General features: G+C 38.4%; 1 protein-coding gene across 1 annotated transcript in view; it reads left to right on the forward strand.

Moving 5' to 3' along the window:
• Positions 1 to 20,483, forward strand: part of steep1 (STING1 ER exit protein 1) — a 47,902-nt gene that overhangs the window by 6,221 nt on the left and 21,198 nt on the right. The window contains exons 2-3 of the mRNA XM_051666931.1: positions 6,198 to 6,315; positions 6,413 to 6,454. Of these exons, the coding sequence (XP_051522891.1) occupies positions 6,198 to 6,315; positions 6,413 to 6,454 (160 nt within the window). The remainder of the gene's footprint in view (positions 1 to 6,197; positions 6,316 to 6,412; positions 6,455 to 20,483) is intronic.

Below are 20,483 nucleotides of genomic sequence, written 5' to 3' on the forward strand. Positions count from 1 at the left end.
AATATCTAATCTAATATTTCTAAATAGCAGGATTTAAAAAAAAAAATACAGTCATGTCATAATTATTCAACCCCTATTGCATGTAGATGTTTCTTAAATATGTAAGGCTACACAAGTAATTGTTTTAAAACAAAATTAAGTCATCAATCTGCAATGGCACTTATTTAAGTTTTCAAATTTAAGTTTAGCGTTGTAAGCAAAAATGTATTTTTATGCAAAAAATGCAATTAAAAATAAGCTGTCTCAAAAGCTAATAGAGGAGATTATTTCATTACACAAGAAAGGTCATGGCTAAAAGTACATTTCCAAGGCACTTCAATTTCCAATAGACAAAGTTGGCAGCACCATTCATACATTTTTTAAATACGGTACAACAGCAACCTTCTTGGGGTGTGGAAGAAAGCAAAACTTCACCAAGGGAAATGTTGACTTGAATATTCAAGAAGTAATTAGGAAAGACCTGTGGAGTCCTGGAAGAAGGTTTTATAGGCGTATGACACAAACTGAAAATGAGTTTTAGACCCATGTGTCAGCAGTACGTCTGGAGTAAGATGACAAGGTGATGGCAAGAACGACACCATCCCCACAGTCAAGCGTGGAGGTGGGTTAGTCCAGTCTTGCGGCTGCAGGAAACGGCTATCCTGACTATGTGACTGACACCATGGATTCTTTCAGGTATCAGGCCATTTTGGCATGATAAATGTGATGCCTTCAGTGTGTAAATTGAAGCTCGGTGATCACTGGACTTTCCAGCAAGACAGTAACACCAAGGATACATCCAAGTTATCCAAAATCTGGTTCAGGGTTAGGTCGTGGAATGTCCTTAAATGGCCCTTTCAGTCCATCATTAAAATCCCATTGCAAACCTTTGTTGGGATTTCAAGGAAGCAGTGGTAGCACAGAAACCAAAGAATGTCAATGAGCTGGAAGATTTTGCTCATGAGAAATGTGTAAAAATTCTAATAGAGAGGTGTCCGAAGCCTGAGAACACTTACCTGAAACATTTATTTGCTGTTATTTAGGATAAAGGATGCTCCAAAAATGATTGACTTTGGGGGTTGAATATTTTTGACATGACATTTGTGGAGAGAATTAGTTATTTTTTATATTAAAATTTGGGTAAACTGAACTCTTTGTTACTCAAAATTACTCAAATGTGTATTAAAAACTTACTTTGACTGTTTACTGAGGTTTTAGTTGATGTGTTTTAATTCACATTACCAGAATATATTGCTGGTTAGGGGGGTTGAATAATTTCGATTGCAACTGTATATATATATATATATATATATATATATATTTACACACAATTCAAAATAATAGACAGCAGTCATGGAATTAGCCCACAGTGCAATAAAATATATCATTTCTGTGCACAAAGATGTTTTAAATTAAAAATAAATACACAATACTAGGAGAAAAACATCAGTGTGCTTTTTTTGGAACATATAACCCAATTCTATTAAATTATTGTTTAGTTTACTTTTGAAAAAATGCTGGCAAAATTCCCAGTATGAAATTAAATAAATTACCAAATGAAAAAAATTATATTTTTAGACCTATATAGGCCTTTTTGTTACACAAACTTAAATTAGCTTTACCCTGTTCTGTAGACAAAAAAGTCGTCTGAATGACATTCTCAATGTTCTACACTTTTTTTCAAGACAATAAACTATCAGAACTATTTGTCCATTGCGAGTTAACTTTAAGAAAATGAGCTTTTGAACATTTAAAAACATTTAAATATTTCAAATCTAACCCTCTTTACCTCGGATCGCATTTGCTGAGCTTCTTCAGAAAATGTAAATTGCATTATGACATTAATTTTAGATGACAGTCAAGTTCAGTTGGTCATTAAAAGTTGCTGGACGTAATGCAGTTGCGATAGCAATGCTTTAGAAGATTGTTCAAAATAGCCTATTGAATATCAGGAATGTATCATATGTAAACCCTGATATTACATCGCATCATTTTTTCTTTAATAGTTGTACACACAGCATATACACATCGATGGATGGTCCTTATACTAAGACTGAAAGTTTCCCCCACTACTTGGTTCAGGTTGCCAGCTTGAACAGGGCCATGGCGATTCGCTTTCGTGTCGGAACCTACAATAGGCGCAACATCAGGACCAATATTACAGTCCCATCAGAAGGACAACTGCTCCCTTTTGATTGCAATTCCTCCTCTTCTGATTGCTTTTATTTGTGAAATTAAAATGACAGTAAGCTGGCTAATTTCAATGAATTGTCTCAATACTCCCCATTTTACCAAAACTTCAAAGGAAAAACAATTAGCGACATCTGGGAGGCGAGTTAGCGATAAACACACATTTCTGTATGGAAACGGCTTAAGGGCAGATTTCTTTTGCGATAAACCAAAACTTATGCGACAAAGCGTTTTTTTAGGCATGACGTCATCACGCACACCATTTTTATCTATAAAAGGCCATTTGAATGGAAACAGGCAGAAGACGGCAAATTTCCCCAAAGATTTTTTATGCATTTTCACTTTGTCGATAACAAAATAGCGCAAAAAGTGGATGGAAACTAGGCTGCTGATTCGCTGAGAATGTAAATCTGATTCAAACTGCTAACCTAAGCTCCTGAGTTCAAACCCTCAGTTCTTTTCAGATGATTCATGAAAAAGATCCGGTTCAAAAGAATCATTTGGTCACGACTCTCTCACGCTGGATTTGTTGTTGTTGCGTGCGTGCATCGAGCTCGTCAGAAACAAAATGGGTGAAAACGTCACGAGACACACTGGTGCTCGCTCTATAGATGTATTCAATAACTCACAAGATGATATCTGACGAAACCGTATATGAACGCACACAACCCGAATGTCGCCAGTGGTGACTAGATTTTAAATTATAGTTGCAATAAATTATTTTGGGTCGTATTTGCGACCATTTTAGTCGCAGTCTGGAGCCCTGTTTAGCCACTCTGATTTCCTTATTCAGTGTGTTCCTGGCCTGATTGTACAAGATTTTATCCCCACCTCTGTAAGCATCCTCTTTGGCCTGACAAAGCTGCCCGTGTTCTGCTGTAAACCGCGGTTTGTTGTTGTTGTATGTTAAATAAGTCCTACTAGGAATGCATATATCCTCACAGAAACTGATATATGATGTCACAGTATCTGTGAGCTCGTCCAGATTGGTGTCTACAGCCTCAAAAGTACTCCAATCAGTGCAGTCAAAGCAGGCTTGTATTTCCAGCTCTGCTTCATTGGTCCATCTCTTTACAGTCTTTACTACAGGTTTCAATAAAACCACCTTTTGTTACTTAAAGTTTTTATAATGACTGGAAAGGAGAGGATTCACACTGAAATAAGATAAGCCGCTGCTTTCTTTAAACATGAAGAAAAGAGTGTAAATATGCTGAAAAACCATAAAAAAAATAAATAAAAAAAAAGCATTTCAGTACTAAAGTAAATGTACAGCGACCAATCAAACAAAAGCAAACATAATCTGTATTAGATTCCACAGAGATCAGACATAGCTGGCAAACATTAACTGAACTAAGGTTGATGTAGTTAATTAATTTTTTATTATATAACACAGCGCTTTGCCTTGGTGTTCGTCCTTCCCTGTGAACGCGGTCTCCAAAGCAGCTACGGGATGTCGTGTATAGCATAACATTTATGACTCGATTGGACCTGGACTGACAGACTTTAGACATGTGACAAGATTTCTGCCACAGACAGATTTGTAAATGCAAAAATCGTTTTATTTAATTATTGAAGGTACAAATACATTTTTGTTTAAATAATCCATTCAAAATCCGCTTGGCTCAAAAATCTAAGGGGACACATGCCCCCTCAGTCTGAATGGGCATGACGCCTCTGCCCAGCAGAACTCCCGACTCTTTTCCTGCATCATTTTGGGATAAATGAACACTTCACACTGGTATGGTAAAATAAAAACTGCTCTCACTTAATAATAAAAGATGATCTAGTGTAGACGAGCTTCCCTTAAGACATTCAATGGTTTATCCCAAATGCTCTTTTTTTTTTTTGTTTTTTTTTTTTTGTTTTTTTTAAGTGCTAAATTACAGTGCGGCGTGAATCGCATGCAAACTCGCATTTGTGAAACATGTCATAAACTAGACTTGACTGGATCGTGCTGTGCGGATTACACTGGCACAAACCACAAAAGCTGAATTAAACCGAGAATTTGAAGCACAATGGAGAATATAAAACATCTCATAAGTCCAGACACCCAGGATATTCTAAACAGCGCTTATGAGGAAAAGACTAAAACATAATGTGTGCCATTACTGTAGCAACACTAACTGCAATAACTGTTATGATTTGACAGAAATTATATAGATTATTTTAAACTATAAAAGTGGAAGGAGAATTGTTATAACAAAGGCATAACAAAATGCTATAGTTTGTTTTAAAGATATCACAGTGACATTGATCTACTTAATGATGATCCATCAAAGGTCTTACCTAACCTAACCTAATTCTATGAAAGTAAAAAGTAAAATCAAGGGCTTAAAATTAATTATGGACCAAGCTCTCAGTTTTCCTCCTGTATAAAATCTGTTCTATTCTAATGCTCTCTGATTGTAGGGGGAAACATCTGGTTTTGTTTGCCTTTAGATATTCAAGAGATTACTTAAATCAAATTTAAAACATAAAAAGACAGCATTTCCATTAGAAGCACAGTTCCAGCTCACTAAAATGACATGATCAAACATTCTAATTTGTATGTTAATTAAATGCATTAAGCTATTTTAATGAACTAACTTAAATTTGTTTTTATGTGTCTCTTATTTAATGTGCATACTTATGTTTATTTATTAATAATGATAATTTTTATGGGAAAAATAAATTACGGGTTTGGATAAGATAGGTGACCCGGAGTGCAAAGTTGTCAGGGGGCCCAAAAATCCTAACAGCGCCTCTGTCAATGTCACATTTAAGCTTTTGACTTAGTGGTTTTTGAATATAAATTATTTTTCCTTGCTAACTGTAGAGGTAAATTCAATCTATTCTGTTACAAAATCCAATCAAATAACTATACAAACAATTAAAAACAAAGATGCAGTTATCTACTCTCACACATTAAGAGAGGCCCAGTCTGCCTAAAGTTTGCTGAGAAATATATGTTCATAAGTAATATAATGAACACTAGGTTTAATATAAATATTGAATGAATATGAATATTGTGGTTTAGCCTACTGTTTAAAGATCTGGGCTGGTAGTGGTAGTGGAAATGTTATAGGTTTGAACCCATCACCATTGTGCCCTTGATCAAGGCACTTAATCACAGGTTATTCCCTTTAAGTGTGCTGTAAATTGCATTATATAAACAAATGTGTGCAAAATGGAGAATGACTAGTTTGGTCCTGGATCTAAATATCTTACTGATGCACTAGTTTTCTAGACAACTCAAACATTGCATGTGCTAAATATGAGGATGTGTTGCTAAAAGCAGAATGTGATTATTATTTTTTAATTTAATAATCTCATCGCATGCTTTCCTGAGGTAAAATGTACTCTGAAGATTTTAGTGTCATAGAATTGCATCATGGAATGATGCATGTGTTGGCTTGACGTGATCTATGCCTTTTCCAGCACAGTTTTAGGCTTGAATGAGTATTGAATTCTCACATAATTATCCAGCACAGCAAGAGTGTGAGTATGAGATATAACACTCACACTTGAAATATAATCAGACCTCATGATAATTAACGGGCTGCTTTTATTCTTATGGTGTTGTTCAGGTGATTTTCCTCTGTGGAGATTATGTAAGTGATTAGACTCCCCTCTGCATGATTTTGATGTTCAAAATTAAACACCATAAAGTGAAATAATTTAAAATTGTCTAGTTAAACTTCAAGCTACATTTACATCACTATTAGACATAGAACAAAATTAAACATCACTTAAAAAGATATGCACTTAAAAAATAATGTCTTCATTATGATTAGTTGAGTTTTATTTCATAGAGGATAGTTTAAAGTTAATACAGACTAAAATTGCAGGCACCTGATACCTTGGCTATTGTTATCATCTATGGAGAAAGGTCAGTGAGATAAGACTGGTTGATAGGGTATCACCTTTCTGCTTCATAAGAGTGTTTTGGGTTTGTGTATTGGCTTTGCATTGTGTGTTTTGTACATGGGAGAAGTAAAGAGAGCGAGAGAGAGAGAGAGAGAGAATTAAACTCCTTTGTTCCTTTTTAGAGTGTCAGATAGAGAAATTACCCATGAGACCAAGGGACAGGGCCCGAATGATTGATTCAGCAAAACACGCCCACAAATTCTGCAACATGGGGGAAGATGAGACTGTGTATTTAAAAAGGTGTGTATGTATCTATAAAAAGGTTTGTGTTGGAGTTTTGCATTGTAGTAGTGTTTATGATTCGCTAACTGCTGCATTTCTCTCAATATATGTGCAGGTCAGAGGGCATCGAAAGGCAATTTCGAAAAAAATGTGGAAAGTAAGTGAGCACAACATATTTTACAATATCACACAGCCCAGACAACATGCAACATGCATACAAAATAGAGGTCAACCAATAGTGGGTTTTGCTTATGCCGATAACTAAGGTGGGAAAACACGCCGATAGCCGATTAATTGGCTGATAGTTTTTACAAATTTATAATATGAATGAAACTTTTCACTTAATGTAAAATAGTGCTGAACTTTAGTAAGTATCGCTTTCAATGGCGATACATTAAAAAAATTATTTTACACTGGTATCTTCAAAGTCTTTGCCATCTGAATTTGATGAAAATATAACAGGTCAGATGTGTTTGTTGTTCTGTAGTAACATAAAACACTGCCTTACAAATCCAAATAGCAACTGTATGCTTCATCACTTCTGACTATATTTATTTTAATTGTCATATGTAATCTGTGAATGATGTACAAGAAGGGGGGAGAGAAAAAGGGGTAGAAATAAAATCAGCTCTAGTCTTGTCTTTTTAAATGTAATTTTAGAATGGCATTGTATATATTATATATCCATGTGCCCTTACTTGAACACATTGTATATATTATATATCAGTGTGCTCTTTCATGAAAATCAAATTTATATTTCAGATTTATATATTTAACCATGCTCTTATGTTTCTTTTGTACATAACTACGGCATAAAATATGAAGCTTGGACAGAAGTTTATTTTGTCTGAACGGAGAACATTTTGGGAAACTTTATAGTCAAAAAACTATAAAACAGAAAACTATAAAACTGCATGTACTGTGCTCACGCTTTGTTTTCTGAAGCAAGCAATCAGCCGAGCAGAGGCGAAAGCTCAGGCAGCATTTTTACATAAGGTTGGCATTAACATGAAATTGATTTATTACTGATGATGAACTAATGCAAAAAAAATTTTTCGGAGCACTCATGTTTAGAACCTGACTGGAACAAATTGGACACCCCTCAACACCGGAAAAAACAATGGATCTGTGCAAATTCATAAGTTACTTTTTATTTTATTCAAAACAATGAATTAAGAGGAAAGGTTGGCAGTTTCAGTTCTTGACTTTGTAACATTGTTCTAACCGTTCGAACAGCAATGTTAGCTCTAATGTTATCCTCTCCTCCTTGTTGACAATGCAATTCTCCAGTGCAGCGACTAGTGAGAAACAAATTAATTATCAAACCACCTTTGGTTGTCTTATATGATTGATTTCGTGTACCATGACAATAATAATAAAGCGTATACATACCGTGGCTTTTCTCTGTCGATGTTTTAAATCCACTTTTGAAGCATCTGTCCCTCTGCTTAGTAGTCACGTGACACAACAAACTCCATGCTGAGTCAGTGATTGTTTTTTATTTAACCTCTAGAGTTACAGCAGAAGCAAAACTATTAAACAGCTCTCTGCAAATTATCGCAAAATAAACCACTTCAGGGTTATATATGATCCTGAAACATCCTGTCGGTTTATTTTGACATCTTGACTGAGTGACTGCACAGCATCCCTTGCATATTATTTGCTACTGTATTTATCAATCAGTCATGAAAACCTTTTCAAATCATAAAATTGTAATATCTCCTCTCCTTAAATGAGAATGTGCATATATTAAGAACAGCCAGTCTTTCTATCCTATTGGGCTGCAGCACTGAGCTTCCTCTGTCGCCATGACGACTCTGCCATGCTGTGGCAGTAGCCATTCTAGACTATTTTATCTGAGGGGGACAGGCTGGGGCCGGATGTGTCTGTAGGGGGGCAGCTGCATTATAGATGTAGTTACTGTTTACAAACATCCGCTCCCCTCCGGCACTTCCGGGTTCTTTTGGCAGCAGAGAAAAGTGCTGTTGTCTATGGGTGCTTGAATCAAATTGAGCTGAAAATGACCATAAAGTGTTGTTTGTGGAGCTAAAACAGCGCATTTTCAAAAGATTATTGGAGATTTGGGCTTAACATTTCCATCAGGATCGGTGGATCAGGAAAAACTCGGGATTCTATATATTTTATGATAATTTATATTATATAGTTATCACGTCTGCTGTAGTGAGACTACTTACCCTGCAGCTGATGTTGGTGGATATTAACTTTTCACAAAGGAATCAAACAAACTCCGATAGCAAACTGCTCTTTTTAATTTCCAAAGTGCAACCGATGTGACGGATATGAGGCCAGCTATGACCTATCGATGATCTTATATGAACATAACCCATGGAAGGTCTAACGGGAAAAACCGTGTTGTGCCAAAATCTGACTCCCCGTCAGATTCATACTCCCCTGCTTCCCGATTGTTCCCTATCCCTAAACCTGTACCCTAACCATAACCATACTAGGGAGTCAAAAATCGGCTCCCTGTCTCCACCATTGCAGTGCATGTTTGTGAATGGATATGCGAATAAAAATGTGTCGTACTGCTAAAATTATGTCTTTGCATTTATTTTGAGTAGGTGACAATTGCTAAATCATAAACAGCTGAAGTGAAGTTTGAACATGGAATATGATAAGTCAAATATTATTATTTACTAGGAATGAGAATATGGTTATCTCACGATTTGGTTCGATGTACGATATGAGGTTCATTATTTGATATAATCTCACCTAATAACAACACAAATATGATAAGTATGACAGTTGTTTTTTCTAAATGTTTGCGCAAAATGCATGTTATAATTTCTCATCAAAATAAAGTTCTTTTATACACAGTATAAATGCTCAAATTTTAAATAAGAGTTTCTGATATACCTTTCTCTATAAGAAAAGTTCACAAACAACTAAACCTTCATAGTGGTGTACAATCAGGCTGATCAGGTGCAGAACAAGCAATAGAACTGAACAGAACCTGTCCTGAAAAAGTATGTGAAAATGTATATTTATTTTTAAATAATTTGTTTGCCATTATTATTATAATCACATTTTATTTTTTTTAAAATAGAAAAATTCTACATTCTATCAATTAATATTATATAATGAAATTGTATATATAATAATGAAATGAGCTATCAGTGTTTGAAATAATGTGTACAATTTACAATTAGTAACATTGCGTTTACATTCATTTGTAGTAAAGCGCTAAAAAGGTTACTGTCACTTTAAGAGTTCAACGAGCATCTCACAGACAGTATCCCAGATTATTAACGAGAGAGAATTCTCTCGTTTTTTAGCGCATCTGTGCTATTTGTGGTTTAAAATTTTGTTTTACTTTTTTATTTGACTGCAAAGAGCAGAAAGGATGTTAAAATACATTATTCACTTAAAGTGGAGTGTGTGATCTGGTCTTTGATGGACACACACAGTGTCACCACTCAGGAAGAAGCACACTCGCAGGACAAGGTAACCGCAAATAGACATGGAAAACAGGACTCACCTGGAGAGACCTGGGGAGTCGCAGTTTGTAAGCTACTGGGTTAACTTTCCTTTCCAACACAAAAGGACCCACGTAACGGGGATAAACTTAGAGTCTGTGTGGAGGGGTAGGTTCTGGGATGACAGCCACACCCGTCGGCCTGGTTTGAACGTTGGTGTAGCCCTCTTCCAGTTGGCCTGGATCTGAGTTCGTTAAGAGGCCCATTTGAGGGCTACCTGGGCCTTTCTCCATGCCCTCCTGCACCTGGACACTGCAGCACTGGCTGAGGGAACTACAGTTTCTGTCTGTTGGCTAGGGAAGAAAGGTGGCTCAATTCTAAATTGCACCTGGAATGGAGACATCCCTATAGATGAACAGACTAGTTGGTTGTGGACAATCTCGGCCCACACAAATTTTTGGCTCCATGATTCAGGGTCGTTGGAGACAACACATCGCAGGTACTTTTCTAGTTCCTGGTTCACACGTTCAGTCTGCCAATTTGATTGGGGGTGATAGCCTGAGGATAGACTCACAGAGGTGTTAAATTATGACCAGGATGCTTTCCAGTACCTTGCGGAGAACTGAGGCCCACGGTCTGACACAATGTCAGTTGGGATGCCATTGTATCATGCAGAGGGGAGTCCTGAGAGAGGGATGAAATGAGCAGCCTTAGAAAATCTGTCCACAGTTACTAAAATCACAGTATTACCTTCCATGGATATATGAGACCAGGGCCAGTGAGGAATTGGCAAGGGCAGGAGAGAACCAGCTGATGCCCTATTACTGGATTTCTGAGCAGCACAAGTTGTACATGCACATACCGTACATAGTCTTCATTTTCTTTTTTCATCTGAGGCCACTAGAAATGTCTGCTTACAAACTCCACCGTTCTGGCAGCACCAAGGTGTCCCACTGACAGTGCATCATGCCCCCATTGTAAAACTTCAGAGCATACTGCAGTCAGAAAATACAGCCATCCTGCTGGACACCCACTTGATGGGTGTCCATACTCGGCTCAAGATGGCGCCGAGTATGGCTGCTGCCTAGCGAGCTCCAACACAACACTGTAGTGTTTTGTTTGTTTTGTTTACAATTCTTATGTTTTTTGTACTGGATGTTGTCTGCCTTATTGTCTATGACAGACAAACACTTTTGGACATTGGTTCAGCAATTACACACCACAAACCGGACTTCAAATTCCTCAATGCCCACCCGCTGTTTACAAACACGCCAGCGGAGCCCTTTGTCTTAGCTGCCTGGCCGCAGAAACGCAGGAGGAAAAGGAGAAACGGAGCCGCTGTTCTCATCAGAGTAAGACGTCGTGCAAATCGACCCCCGCTACCCAGTATTCTACTGGCAAATGTTCAGTCTCTGGATAACAAGCTCTGCGAGCTGAAAGCACGGATCTCTTTCCAACGAGAGACGAGGGACTGCTGCATTATCTGCCTAACAGAAACTTGGATGTCTGCTGAGATTCCAGATTCAGCCATTGAACGGGGTTCTCCATGCACCGATCGGACAGAGCGAAAGACCTCTCAGGTAAAAGCAGAGGTGTATGTTTTATGATCAACAAATCCTGGTGTGATCAGAGGAACGTACATTCTATCAAGTCTTTCTACTCTCCTGATCTGGAATTTCTCATGCTTCTGTTTTGACCATTCTGGCTACCGAGGGAATTCACAGCGGTCATTATCACTGCTGTGTACATCCCGCCACAAGCCGACACCGAACGGGCACTCAAGGAACTGTATGGGATTATAAGCAAGCAGGAAATCGTGCACCCTGAGGCCACGTTCATTGTCGCACCAAAATACCACCAACATATTAATTTTAACACACGTGGGGACCGGGTTTTGGACCATTGCTACTCTCCCTTCCGGGACGGCTACAAACCCCTCCCCCGCCCACCATTTGGCAAATCAGACCACTCTTCCATTCTGCTTCTGCCCGCTTACAGGCAGAAACTGAAACAGGAAGCACCCACCCTCAGAACGACCCAGTGTTGGTCGGACCAATCAGACTCTATGCTACAAGACTGTTTTGATCACGTGGACTGGGAGATGTTCTCTGATGACGACTTCGAGCTTTACGCTGATAGCGTAACGTGTTTCATCAGAAAGTGCGTAGAGGATGTCGTTCCGACCAGAACAATACAGATCTATCCGAACCAGAAACCTTGGATTAATAGCGATGTTCGCGCGGCACTTGATGCGCGGACCTCCGCTTTTAATTCCGGGAACACGGAGGAGAATAAACAAGCCAGTTATGCAGTTATCAGATCAGCAAAACATCAGTACAGGAACAAGATTGAAGGACAGTTTAACACCACCAACTCTAGAAGCATGTGGCAGGGAATTAACATCATCATGGACTTTAAAGGGAATAAAAACTCCGCCGCGAACACTGCTGCCTATCTCCCGGATGAGCTAAATACTTTTTATGCTCGTTTTGAGGGAAATAACACCGCCCTCGCGGAGAGAGCTCTCGTGGCCAGGTTAGTTTACTCTCCGTCTCTGTAGCGGATGTAACCCGATCCTTCCGACAGTTGAATATCCACAAAGCCGCGGGTCCAGACGGCATTCCGGCCCGCATCATCAGAGCGTGCGCGAACCAACTGGCTGGTGTTTTTACGGACATTTTCAACCTTTCCCTCTCTTTGTCTGTGGTCCCCACATGCTTTAAAATGTCCACCATTGTGCCTGTTCCAAAGCTATCCAAAATAACTTGATTAAATGACTGGCGTTCTGTTGCTCTGACCCCCAAGCAGTCACAGGATAAAGTTACACTAAACTCACAGGAAAGTTTAAGGTCCAGTGCAGGGTAGATGTAGTTCAAAGCTTACATAGCCTCAGAGAACGAGGCACAGGTGTGTTCAATAACAGTTCAATGATCATGTGCCAGAGCTTAGTCCAGTATGGTTCCTTTGCTGCCATCTGCTGACAGGCACTGGTCTGATGTGGAAGAAAAATATTCAAGCACTTTAAGCACTTCAAGGTCCTTGTGTGAACCCTGTAAACTGTGAAGAAAAAAGCGCAGTAGGGGAAAAATCAAGCGATAAGTGATTATGAAGTTTGATGGTTAATTTCACTTATGATCATGTGAACAGAAAACAATGTGGCAAATTTTGAATATCGAGTTTTGCCTCTTTATGGTTCATAATTTTTTTTGGTTCGTGATATATCGAAATTCTATATTATCGCCCCATCCCTATTGTTTACTGTATGTGGGTTAATAATTTAAGAGCTAATGGTGAATATTGCATGTCTGATGGTAGTTCTCATTGTCGTATGCCACATTTCTCAGGCTTTAGAAGTGTGTTAAGCATGTGAGGATGTGTATTCATCAAATTGTTACATGTTTGACACCATAATACAGGCCTATTCAATCAAGTTTTCCGATAATTCAGAAAGAACATGCATCATTTCTACACTGTAAACTATAGAAATCCCTGTATAGTAATTTTTTTCATCAACATACAGTATAACATTATAAAATTCTTAAAAGATTATTAAAGGGGTCATAAAATGGAGAATCAACATTTCCTTGATATTTGGACATATAAGAGGTAACTGTACTATAAAAACATACTGTAAATTTCAGAACTCAAAACTTCTTCCCCAGTCTAAAAATAATATTTATAGTTGCCACCCTGCTGAATCATCTAGTTTTGAAATTTTCATGGAGTATTGAGGACTCTTTTCTCTCTCTGTAAGAAAACTCTCGAAGTCAGGAGTTCCAGGTGTCAAAGGTTAGAGTTTATTGAGCAAACCAACAAACCCGAGATGCCAGCTGAGATCTGACTCTCTCGATCCAGACTCTCATTCTTATACAGTTTGTTATCTTGTATTACCTCATACACATGCCCATCTTATTATTTTTTTGTAGTCAATGGGTACCGTCCGCCACCATTATTTCACAGAGCCACTGACTTTTTTTCTAATGGTGGAAACCTGGCTTTTAGTCCATTTAAAAAAATTAAACTTTTAAATTAATTTATTATGAAAGTATACATTTTGAGTAAATATAATATAACAGTCTGAGCATAATACAATGACTTTGACCACTGGCTGTGTTAATCTTTAACTATTAGCTGTGTCTCTCTGTGTTTTAGGATGCATTGTACCATTGTTTTTGCTTCAGCTGAATGCACTGTGTTTCTTGCAGCCTAAGCACTTTGGGTCTCATATTCTCTCTCCTGGATCACATAATGTGCAGGCTATTCTATATAAGTGCTTTTCTATGTTTGATATATAAAAATACGCTATGATGTAGAAAAATATACTATGTATTCCCTCCTTTGAGACTCCCCCAGAGTCTCACAACTATCACCCTTTCCCAGAGTGCAGCCTCACAAGCCAGTCACCTTCATTCCTTCCAAGTGACTAATGTAAGTCACACATTCCTCTAACAATGACTGTGCTTGTGGAACCGCACTCCGGAGGAGAAATAAGACCAAACATCTCCCTCCACATTTGGCTAGGAGGGAGTAAAAGAGCTTATCTCCTAACTAAGTTCTTTCTGGAGGGTAACAGCAATCACGTTCTTGTATAAAGCATGTGCGTGCAGAGTTGTCCTTGCGTTATGTAGAGTACATCAGTGATTAGACTTATTTCAGTAGAATAACATACTACAGTGATTAAACAATATCAGTAGACTACTCAGCATATGATACGTCCCACGGTGCCAGAGGAACTCGCAGACATTTCCGGTAGCCTGGAGCGCTATCTGGTGGTGTTGGAGCAGACAGCGGATTTTTAAACCACCAGTTGAGTCTTGCTCTTGCTGCTAAGCACTGAGGTGCTCGTCGATCCTCTCTTTATTTTATGATGTTTTATCCTCTGGCCCTCTAGTGGCACTTCCAGTGTTTTTCAGAGTTTATAAATGCATACTATATCTCATTCAACAGCAATTTACTTGGTTAATAGTACCTTCAGAGATGATTCGAACAATAAATTATACTTTTAAAACATTTAAGAAGTGCATATAATCAAAATAAACCTTCTCCCTTTTCATTCTGGTTACATTACCTAGTTACATTACCTCGTAACATGGATAATGATCTGCTTCAGACCTTCATCATCCTCTTTCATTCTCATGACTTGATTAGACAACAAACATAATTTTAAAGGAAATAACTTCAGGAAGGGGTAAATGCCAAAATAATAAACCTAATACCCTCTATCTTCCTGCCTACACTATACAATCTAAAGTGCTACCTAATTTTATTATAAAAGAAAATACAATGAGTATGCTGACTCCCTTGCTAACCAAAAACAACAGAAAATTAAAAATAAAGAGTCAAAAATAAAATGCTCCCCTTCCCTACCATTCTTGTGTAATTCCAGAGTTTTACTAGAATTCGTCCAGCTCATTCAGTCCAGGGCCTGTGGTACATACGGTGGCCCCAATGTCAATTCCAGATGGCTTTACAGACACATTGACCATCTGTTTGGCTGCAGCATTGGCCATCATTGATCTGAGGAGAGGCACAACACAACAAAACAACAGCACAGAAATAACCGCTACAGCTATTATTATTCCTACTTTAGTAAGCCATTCTCCCCAGGATCCAAATAGGTTGTCAAACCATTTTCCAGTATGTTGATCTCTCCCTGCATTCGCAGTCACCTCTTCGTAGATTTTTCAGCTTTTTCATTGCTGCAGTAAAAGATCCATCAGGAGCTGTATTATTTGGGATATAAGTGCAACAGTCAGCTCCAAACATTACACAGACACCGCCTTTTTCAGCCAATAGACAATTTAGTGCCTTTCTATTTTGCTTGTTGCAGCCAACTGGTCAACCTTCAATGCTTCATCAGTGTAATTAATGAATCTTTGCTGATTATAATAAATGTAATTGATCCATTCTGCATTCTTATTGGGTGTTATCCATATGAATATAGACTCAAAGCCTGATTTTATTTCATCTCTAGCTTTAAATTTCTGTGGTATTCCTCTTGGTTGACCAATTGCATCTATGTATACATTAGGGTCTGGCTGATATGCTCGCTTCACTCTATGTTTGTTCTGTACAGTTTTTCTAGATTCAGTCTGGATTTCAGATTCTTTTGGGTCCCATGTTAACATATAACTTGTGCTAGTCTTACTCTGGTGCATATTCCTTTCCAATTTTTTGGTAATGTAGCCCGCAATTGTTTTCCACCACAAATCCAGAAATAGTCTGCTATAGCTAATTTTTGTTCTTCATATAATTGTATCACAGGGGGTACTACAGTTTGGTTTACATCTCCTGCATGCCCTCCTTGCCAAGTTTTATTTGCACATCTTGGGGGTCCTGTTATTGTATCTCCCTGTATTGTAGCTTTTGCAAATATTGTATAGAGAGAATAGATTATTTTCTTTTGTTTATTCATTTTTTCATCCAAATGCCAGGTTATTGTACAGTTGCCTTTAAATGTTGCCACATTGACCTTTCCTATAGATCTATTAAAACACTCATACTCAAGTCTGGGGTCTATAACATATGCTAATGGGTTTTCTCTTTTTCTTGCAGTTGCTCTAACATCTAAGCTTTTACATTCATCTCCCCAACCATTTGTTTCATAATATGAGTAGAATTCAGGAGCTCCTAATATTGCCAAACACTCAGCTGGGCAGAAAAGTATTCTGTCTTTTTTACCGCAGTTTTGTAAATAATGTTGTGCACACTGTGTATAATCATGTGGGTTGGGCACCACCATAAGTTCTTTCAAAGGTGATGGTGAACATAACAGGCAGTTAGACATTCCTGATTGTTTTGCTGTGTAGTCTGCCCACTTAAACCAATCATTATGATATGCATTTTCTAATAAATTTTCTCTTTCCGATGTCAGGTCAATTTCATAACCTGTGCCATCATTAGGCACTTGTAATGGTAATTCTGCAGTCTGGTTTTTTTTTTTTTTGTCTTACTGGAAGGGTGATTTGGTGACGATGCTATAGATTGGTAATCTGTACCGAAATAAGGATCCCGATAGTCTTCATAGTCATCATAAGAGGGGCTAGAGGTCGAGGTGCCAAAAGACCTCTTTTTAATAGATTTATTTACTCAAGTACCTTGTGTTGAGCTAGTGAAGGTGAATATTCCCAAGTTCTGAGAAGTCGACTGTGCGAAATTCTCCTGGCCCTGTTGAGATATTGGGTTGGAGAGGCCCTTCCTGCTCTGAGTCTGGGGAGTGGTCTCTGGAAAGCCTTGGGGATTGGCATCTGGGAGACATTGGGTCTGGGGTAGCTGCTGTATTAGGTGTACCAACATCAGTATCAATGTCAGAACCTCTCTCACCTTCCTGTCCTGTCTCCACTGGTTGCGGTACATCCTCCTGCAGCTGTACTTCATCTTTTGCTTCAGCATGCTCAGCTACCCTAAAATGAGGTGTAACAGCATCACTACTCTCTCCCTCCTGCTCTGAACTTTCCTCTACTTGTTCTGCTCTGTCTTGGTCATGGGCTTCAGGCTCTCCTTCAGCTTCAGGAGTATCAACCTCTAAATCTTCCTGATCTTCTTCTGCCATAGCTATTTGATCTTCTGGTCTTCTTAGTCTCAATTTAGGCACTCTAGTGCAGTGATTTAAATGATACCACATTGTGCTACCTTCTACCTGCACTGCTGTTGGGGTTGCCCTTACTATTTTAAAAGGTCTTTGCCTTCTGGGTTCATTCCATCTCCTCCTAAAAACTGTCAAGTAGACTTGGTCACGAGGAACTATGGGACATTGCACTTCTTCTTGTCTGGGTCCCCTGTTCTGTTCCTGTGAATAAATGGCTTTGTGTATAGCAGTTAATTGTCTCATGTAAGCCCTTAGCTCCATCTGTAACTGTTCTAGAGGTGGGCCTTCATAAGGACCTCTCCAATATGGTACTGGCATGGGTGTTAGATTGTTGATTCTATTGGTCTGCATGCGGTAAGTCATCAATGCAAGAGGTAGAGCATCTACCCAATTGAGTTTAGTATAAGCACAAATTTTGTTGAGCTTAGCTTTGAGAGTTCCATTCACTCTTTCTACCATTCCCTGTGACTGCGGATGGTAGACACACCCTAGTCTTTGTTTTATTATCAGCTGTTGTATCACTGTTTTCACTGTTCTTTGAATGAATGCTGAGCCATTGTCAGAACTAATTTGAGATGGTATGCCAATCTTGGTTTGACCTCTCTGGTCAAAAATTTGATCACAGTTTGATCTGCTGATGGTACTGCCTCTACCCATCTGCTGAATCTGTCTATTGTCCCCAACATGTATCTTTTTCCTCTTACTGATTTTGTCATGTCCACATAGTCCATTACCAGGTGTTTAAATTGTCCTTCTGGGACTGGTATGTGACCTATTGGTGCAGATGTACCCTTTCTGACATTATTTTGGGCACAAATTTCACATTCAGCCAAAAATTAATCTACCATTGCCTGTTGCTAGTCCTTGATAGCATGGCGGGTAGCCTTGTGTTACATTGTCCAATTTGGTGCTATAATAAGCTATTGGTTGCTTTTTTCTTCCACTACAGGTTTCCTGCATTAAAACTGCTGATGCATAGCCATCTCTTCTATCTGCTACATACAAATGAAGTGGTTTGGTATAGTCTGGGGTTGCTAGAGCTGGAGCTGTCTGAAGTTCTTTTTTCAATGATTCAAAGGCTATCAATGCATCAGTATACCATGTTAGTCAAGCTCGGAGATTCTGATGCCCTGTCTGTTTCATCAGTGCCCTTAAGGGAGCTGTTTTGATAGTGCTGATTGGATAGAAGATTACGCTAAAACCTGTCATGCCTAAAAAGGTCATCATTTGTCCTGCTGTTTGTGGTTGGGGTGCTTTACTTATGCCCTCCAATTGGCTTGGTGATATAGCTTTAGTTTTATGCACAATGACTCGTCCTAAGTATTCTACCTGTGGTAGGCAGTACTGCAGTTTCTCTTAAAAAGACCTTGTGGCCTCCTTCAGCTAATTTAGTGAGCACTTTGATAGAAACTTGGTGACATTGTTCTAATGTTGTTGAACAAATCAACAGATCATCTACATATTGTATCAACGTGCTATCCAATTTAAGATCTTCCAAATCAGTTTTCAAGCCTTGATTGAACACGTGGTGAATGTTTGAATCCCTTTGGCATTCTGGTGTATGTATATTGTTTACCTTGATAGGTGAATGAAAAAAGGTGTCTGCTTTCCTCTGCTAAAGGGATGCTGAAAAAAGCAGAGCACAGGTCAATAACGGTAAAATTATTGGCAGCAGGTGGAACATTAGTCAACAGCGTATGTGGATTTGGAACTTCTGCAGGCCAGTCTTCCACTACCTCATTAACTGCTCTCAAATCATGCACTAAGCACCATTTTGATTTATCTGCCTTAGCAACTGGCAGTATGGGTGTGTTGCAGTGACTTGAATGAATTATAACTGGGGTTATAAAGACAGTTATTATTTAATTATTTTTAAACAATTCACAATTGTATTTTATCAAACTACACAATGATGACTAAGACATTATAGATATTACAGTTTTATCTTCTGTTAATGCCTGATCTTCTGTAAAGCTGCTTTGAAACGATGTATGTTGTGAAAGGCGCTATACAAATAAAAATGACTTGACTTGACTTGCTGTTTCAATTAACACCCCTGCCTTGATCAGTCCCTTAATAGTCTTTTTAATTCCTTCTACAGCTTCCTGTTTCAACGGATATTGTTGTTGTCTTAGTGGCTGCACTCCTGGTCTAAGTTTAATTCTAATTTGATTAGCAGATTTTACTAAACCTATGTCTGTATCATGTTGAGACCACAGTTCAGCAGGTACATGTTTTTCCATTTCTAACATTAATTCAACTGTTTTTGAATCCAATTTTTCTTTTTCTTTAGTAGTCACCACAACCCTTGGGATGCCTGTCATATGAGTAGTACACAAAATCTTTAGGTATGCTTTGTCTGGTGATTTGAAAATTAAAGGATTTTCTGTGGCTTCCCACTTTTTCCTCTCTGCTCTCTTCATCATTGCTCCTAAATCTTTTGCCTGACTTCCCTTACTTGCATATAAGGTAACATGTAGAGCTGAATTTGGCACTTGAAACCATTTTTCAATAAAACTACATTTCTCAATTTGTAGTGCTGCTCCTTCTGGCCCTACTATTATGTATTGTGAACTCAATGGAACTTCTTGTCCTTTTATGTCATTCAGCCATTTCTTTTCAAGCTCTGAGTCCCTTCCTGGATCATATATTATGGTACAATGGAATTCAGTTTTTGGCAAGCTTGGTTCACAGAGCTGTTCTTTAATGTACTTTTCCCCATTTGTTTACTGTTTTTTCTACATCTTTCCCTAAATCTCCTAACCAATATATGTTTGCTTGTGGCTCTTGAGGTTCTTGAGAATTTGTGACAGTCATTTGTTTGATTCCCCTGCTGTCTATGTATATTCCTTCTGGACAGCACCATATCTGCAAATTCATTTTACTTAGCATCCCTCCCTAACAGGTTAACAGGTGTTTGTTCTGATATTAGATATTTTTATTTCTGCATCATTTACTTTTATGCTGACTGGAGCTGTCATTGGAATTAGCTGCGTAAATCCCGAGAATCCTACTGTCTTGACATATTTTCCAGACTTGGGGAGGTGAGAGGCATAATTTGGACTTATACACGTGAACATAGCTCCAGTATCTAGGATAACTGGCGTTGTCTTGCCTTCTATTTTAACCTGAGGCATAGGTTCTTGATCAGCATCAGATTA

Source organism: Myxocyprinus asiaticus, chromosome 3 (assembly GCF_019703515.2).
Source record: "Myxocyprinus asiaticus isolate MX2 ecotype Aquarium Trade chromosome 3, UBuf_Myxa_2, whole genome shotgun sequence".
Lineage (NCBI taxonomy): Eukaryota > Metazoa > Chordata > Actinopteri > Cypriniformes > Catostomidae > Myxocyprinus > Myxocyprinus asiaticus.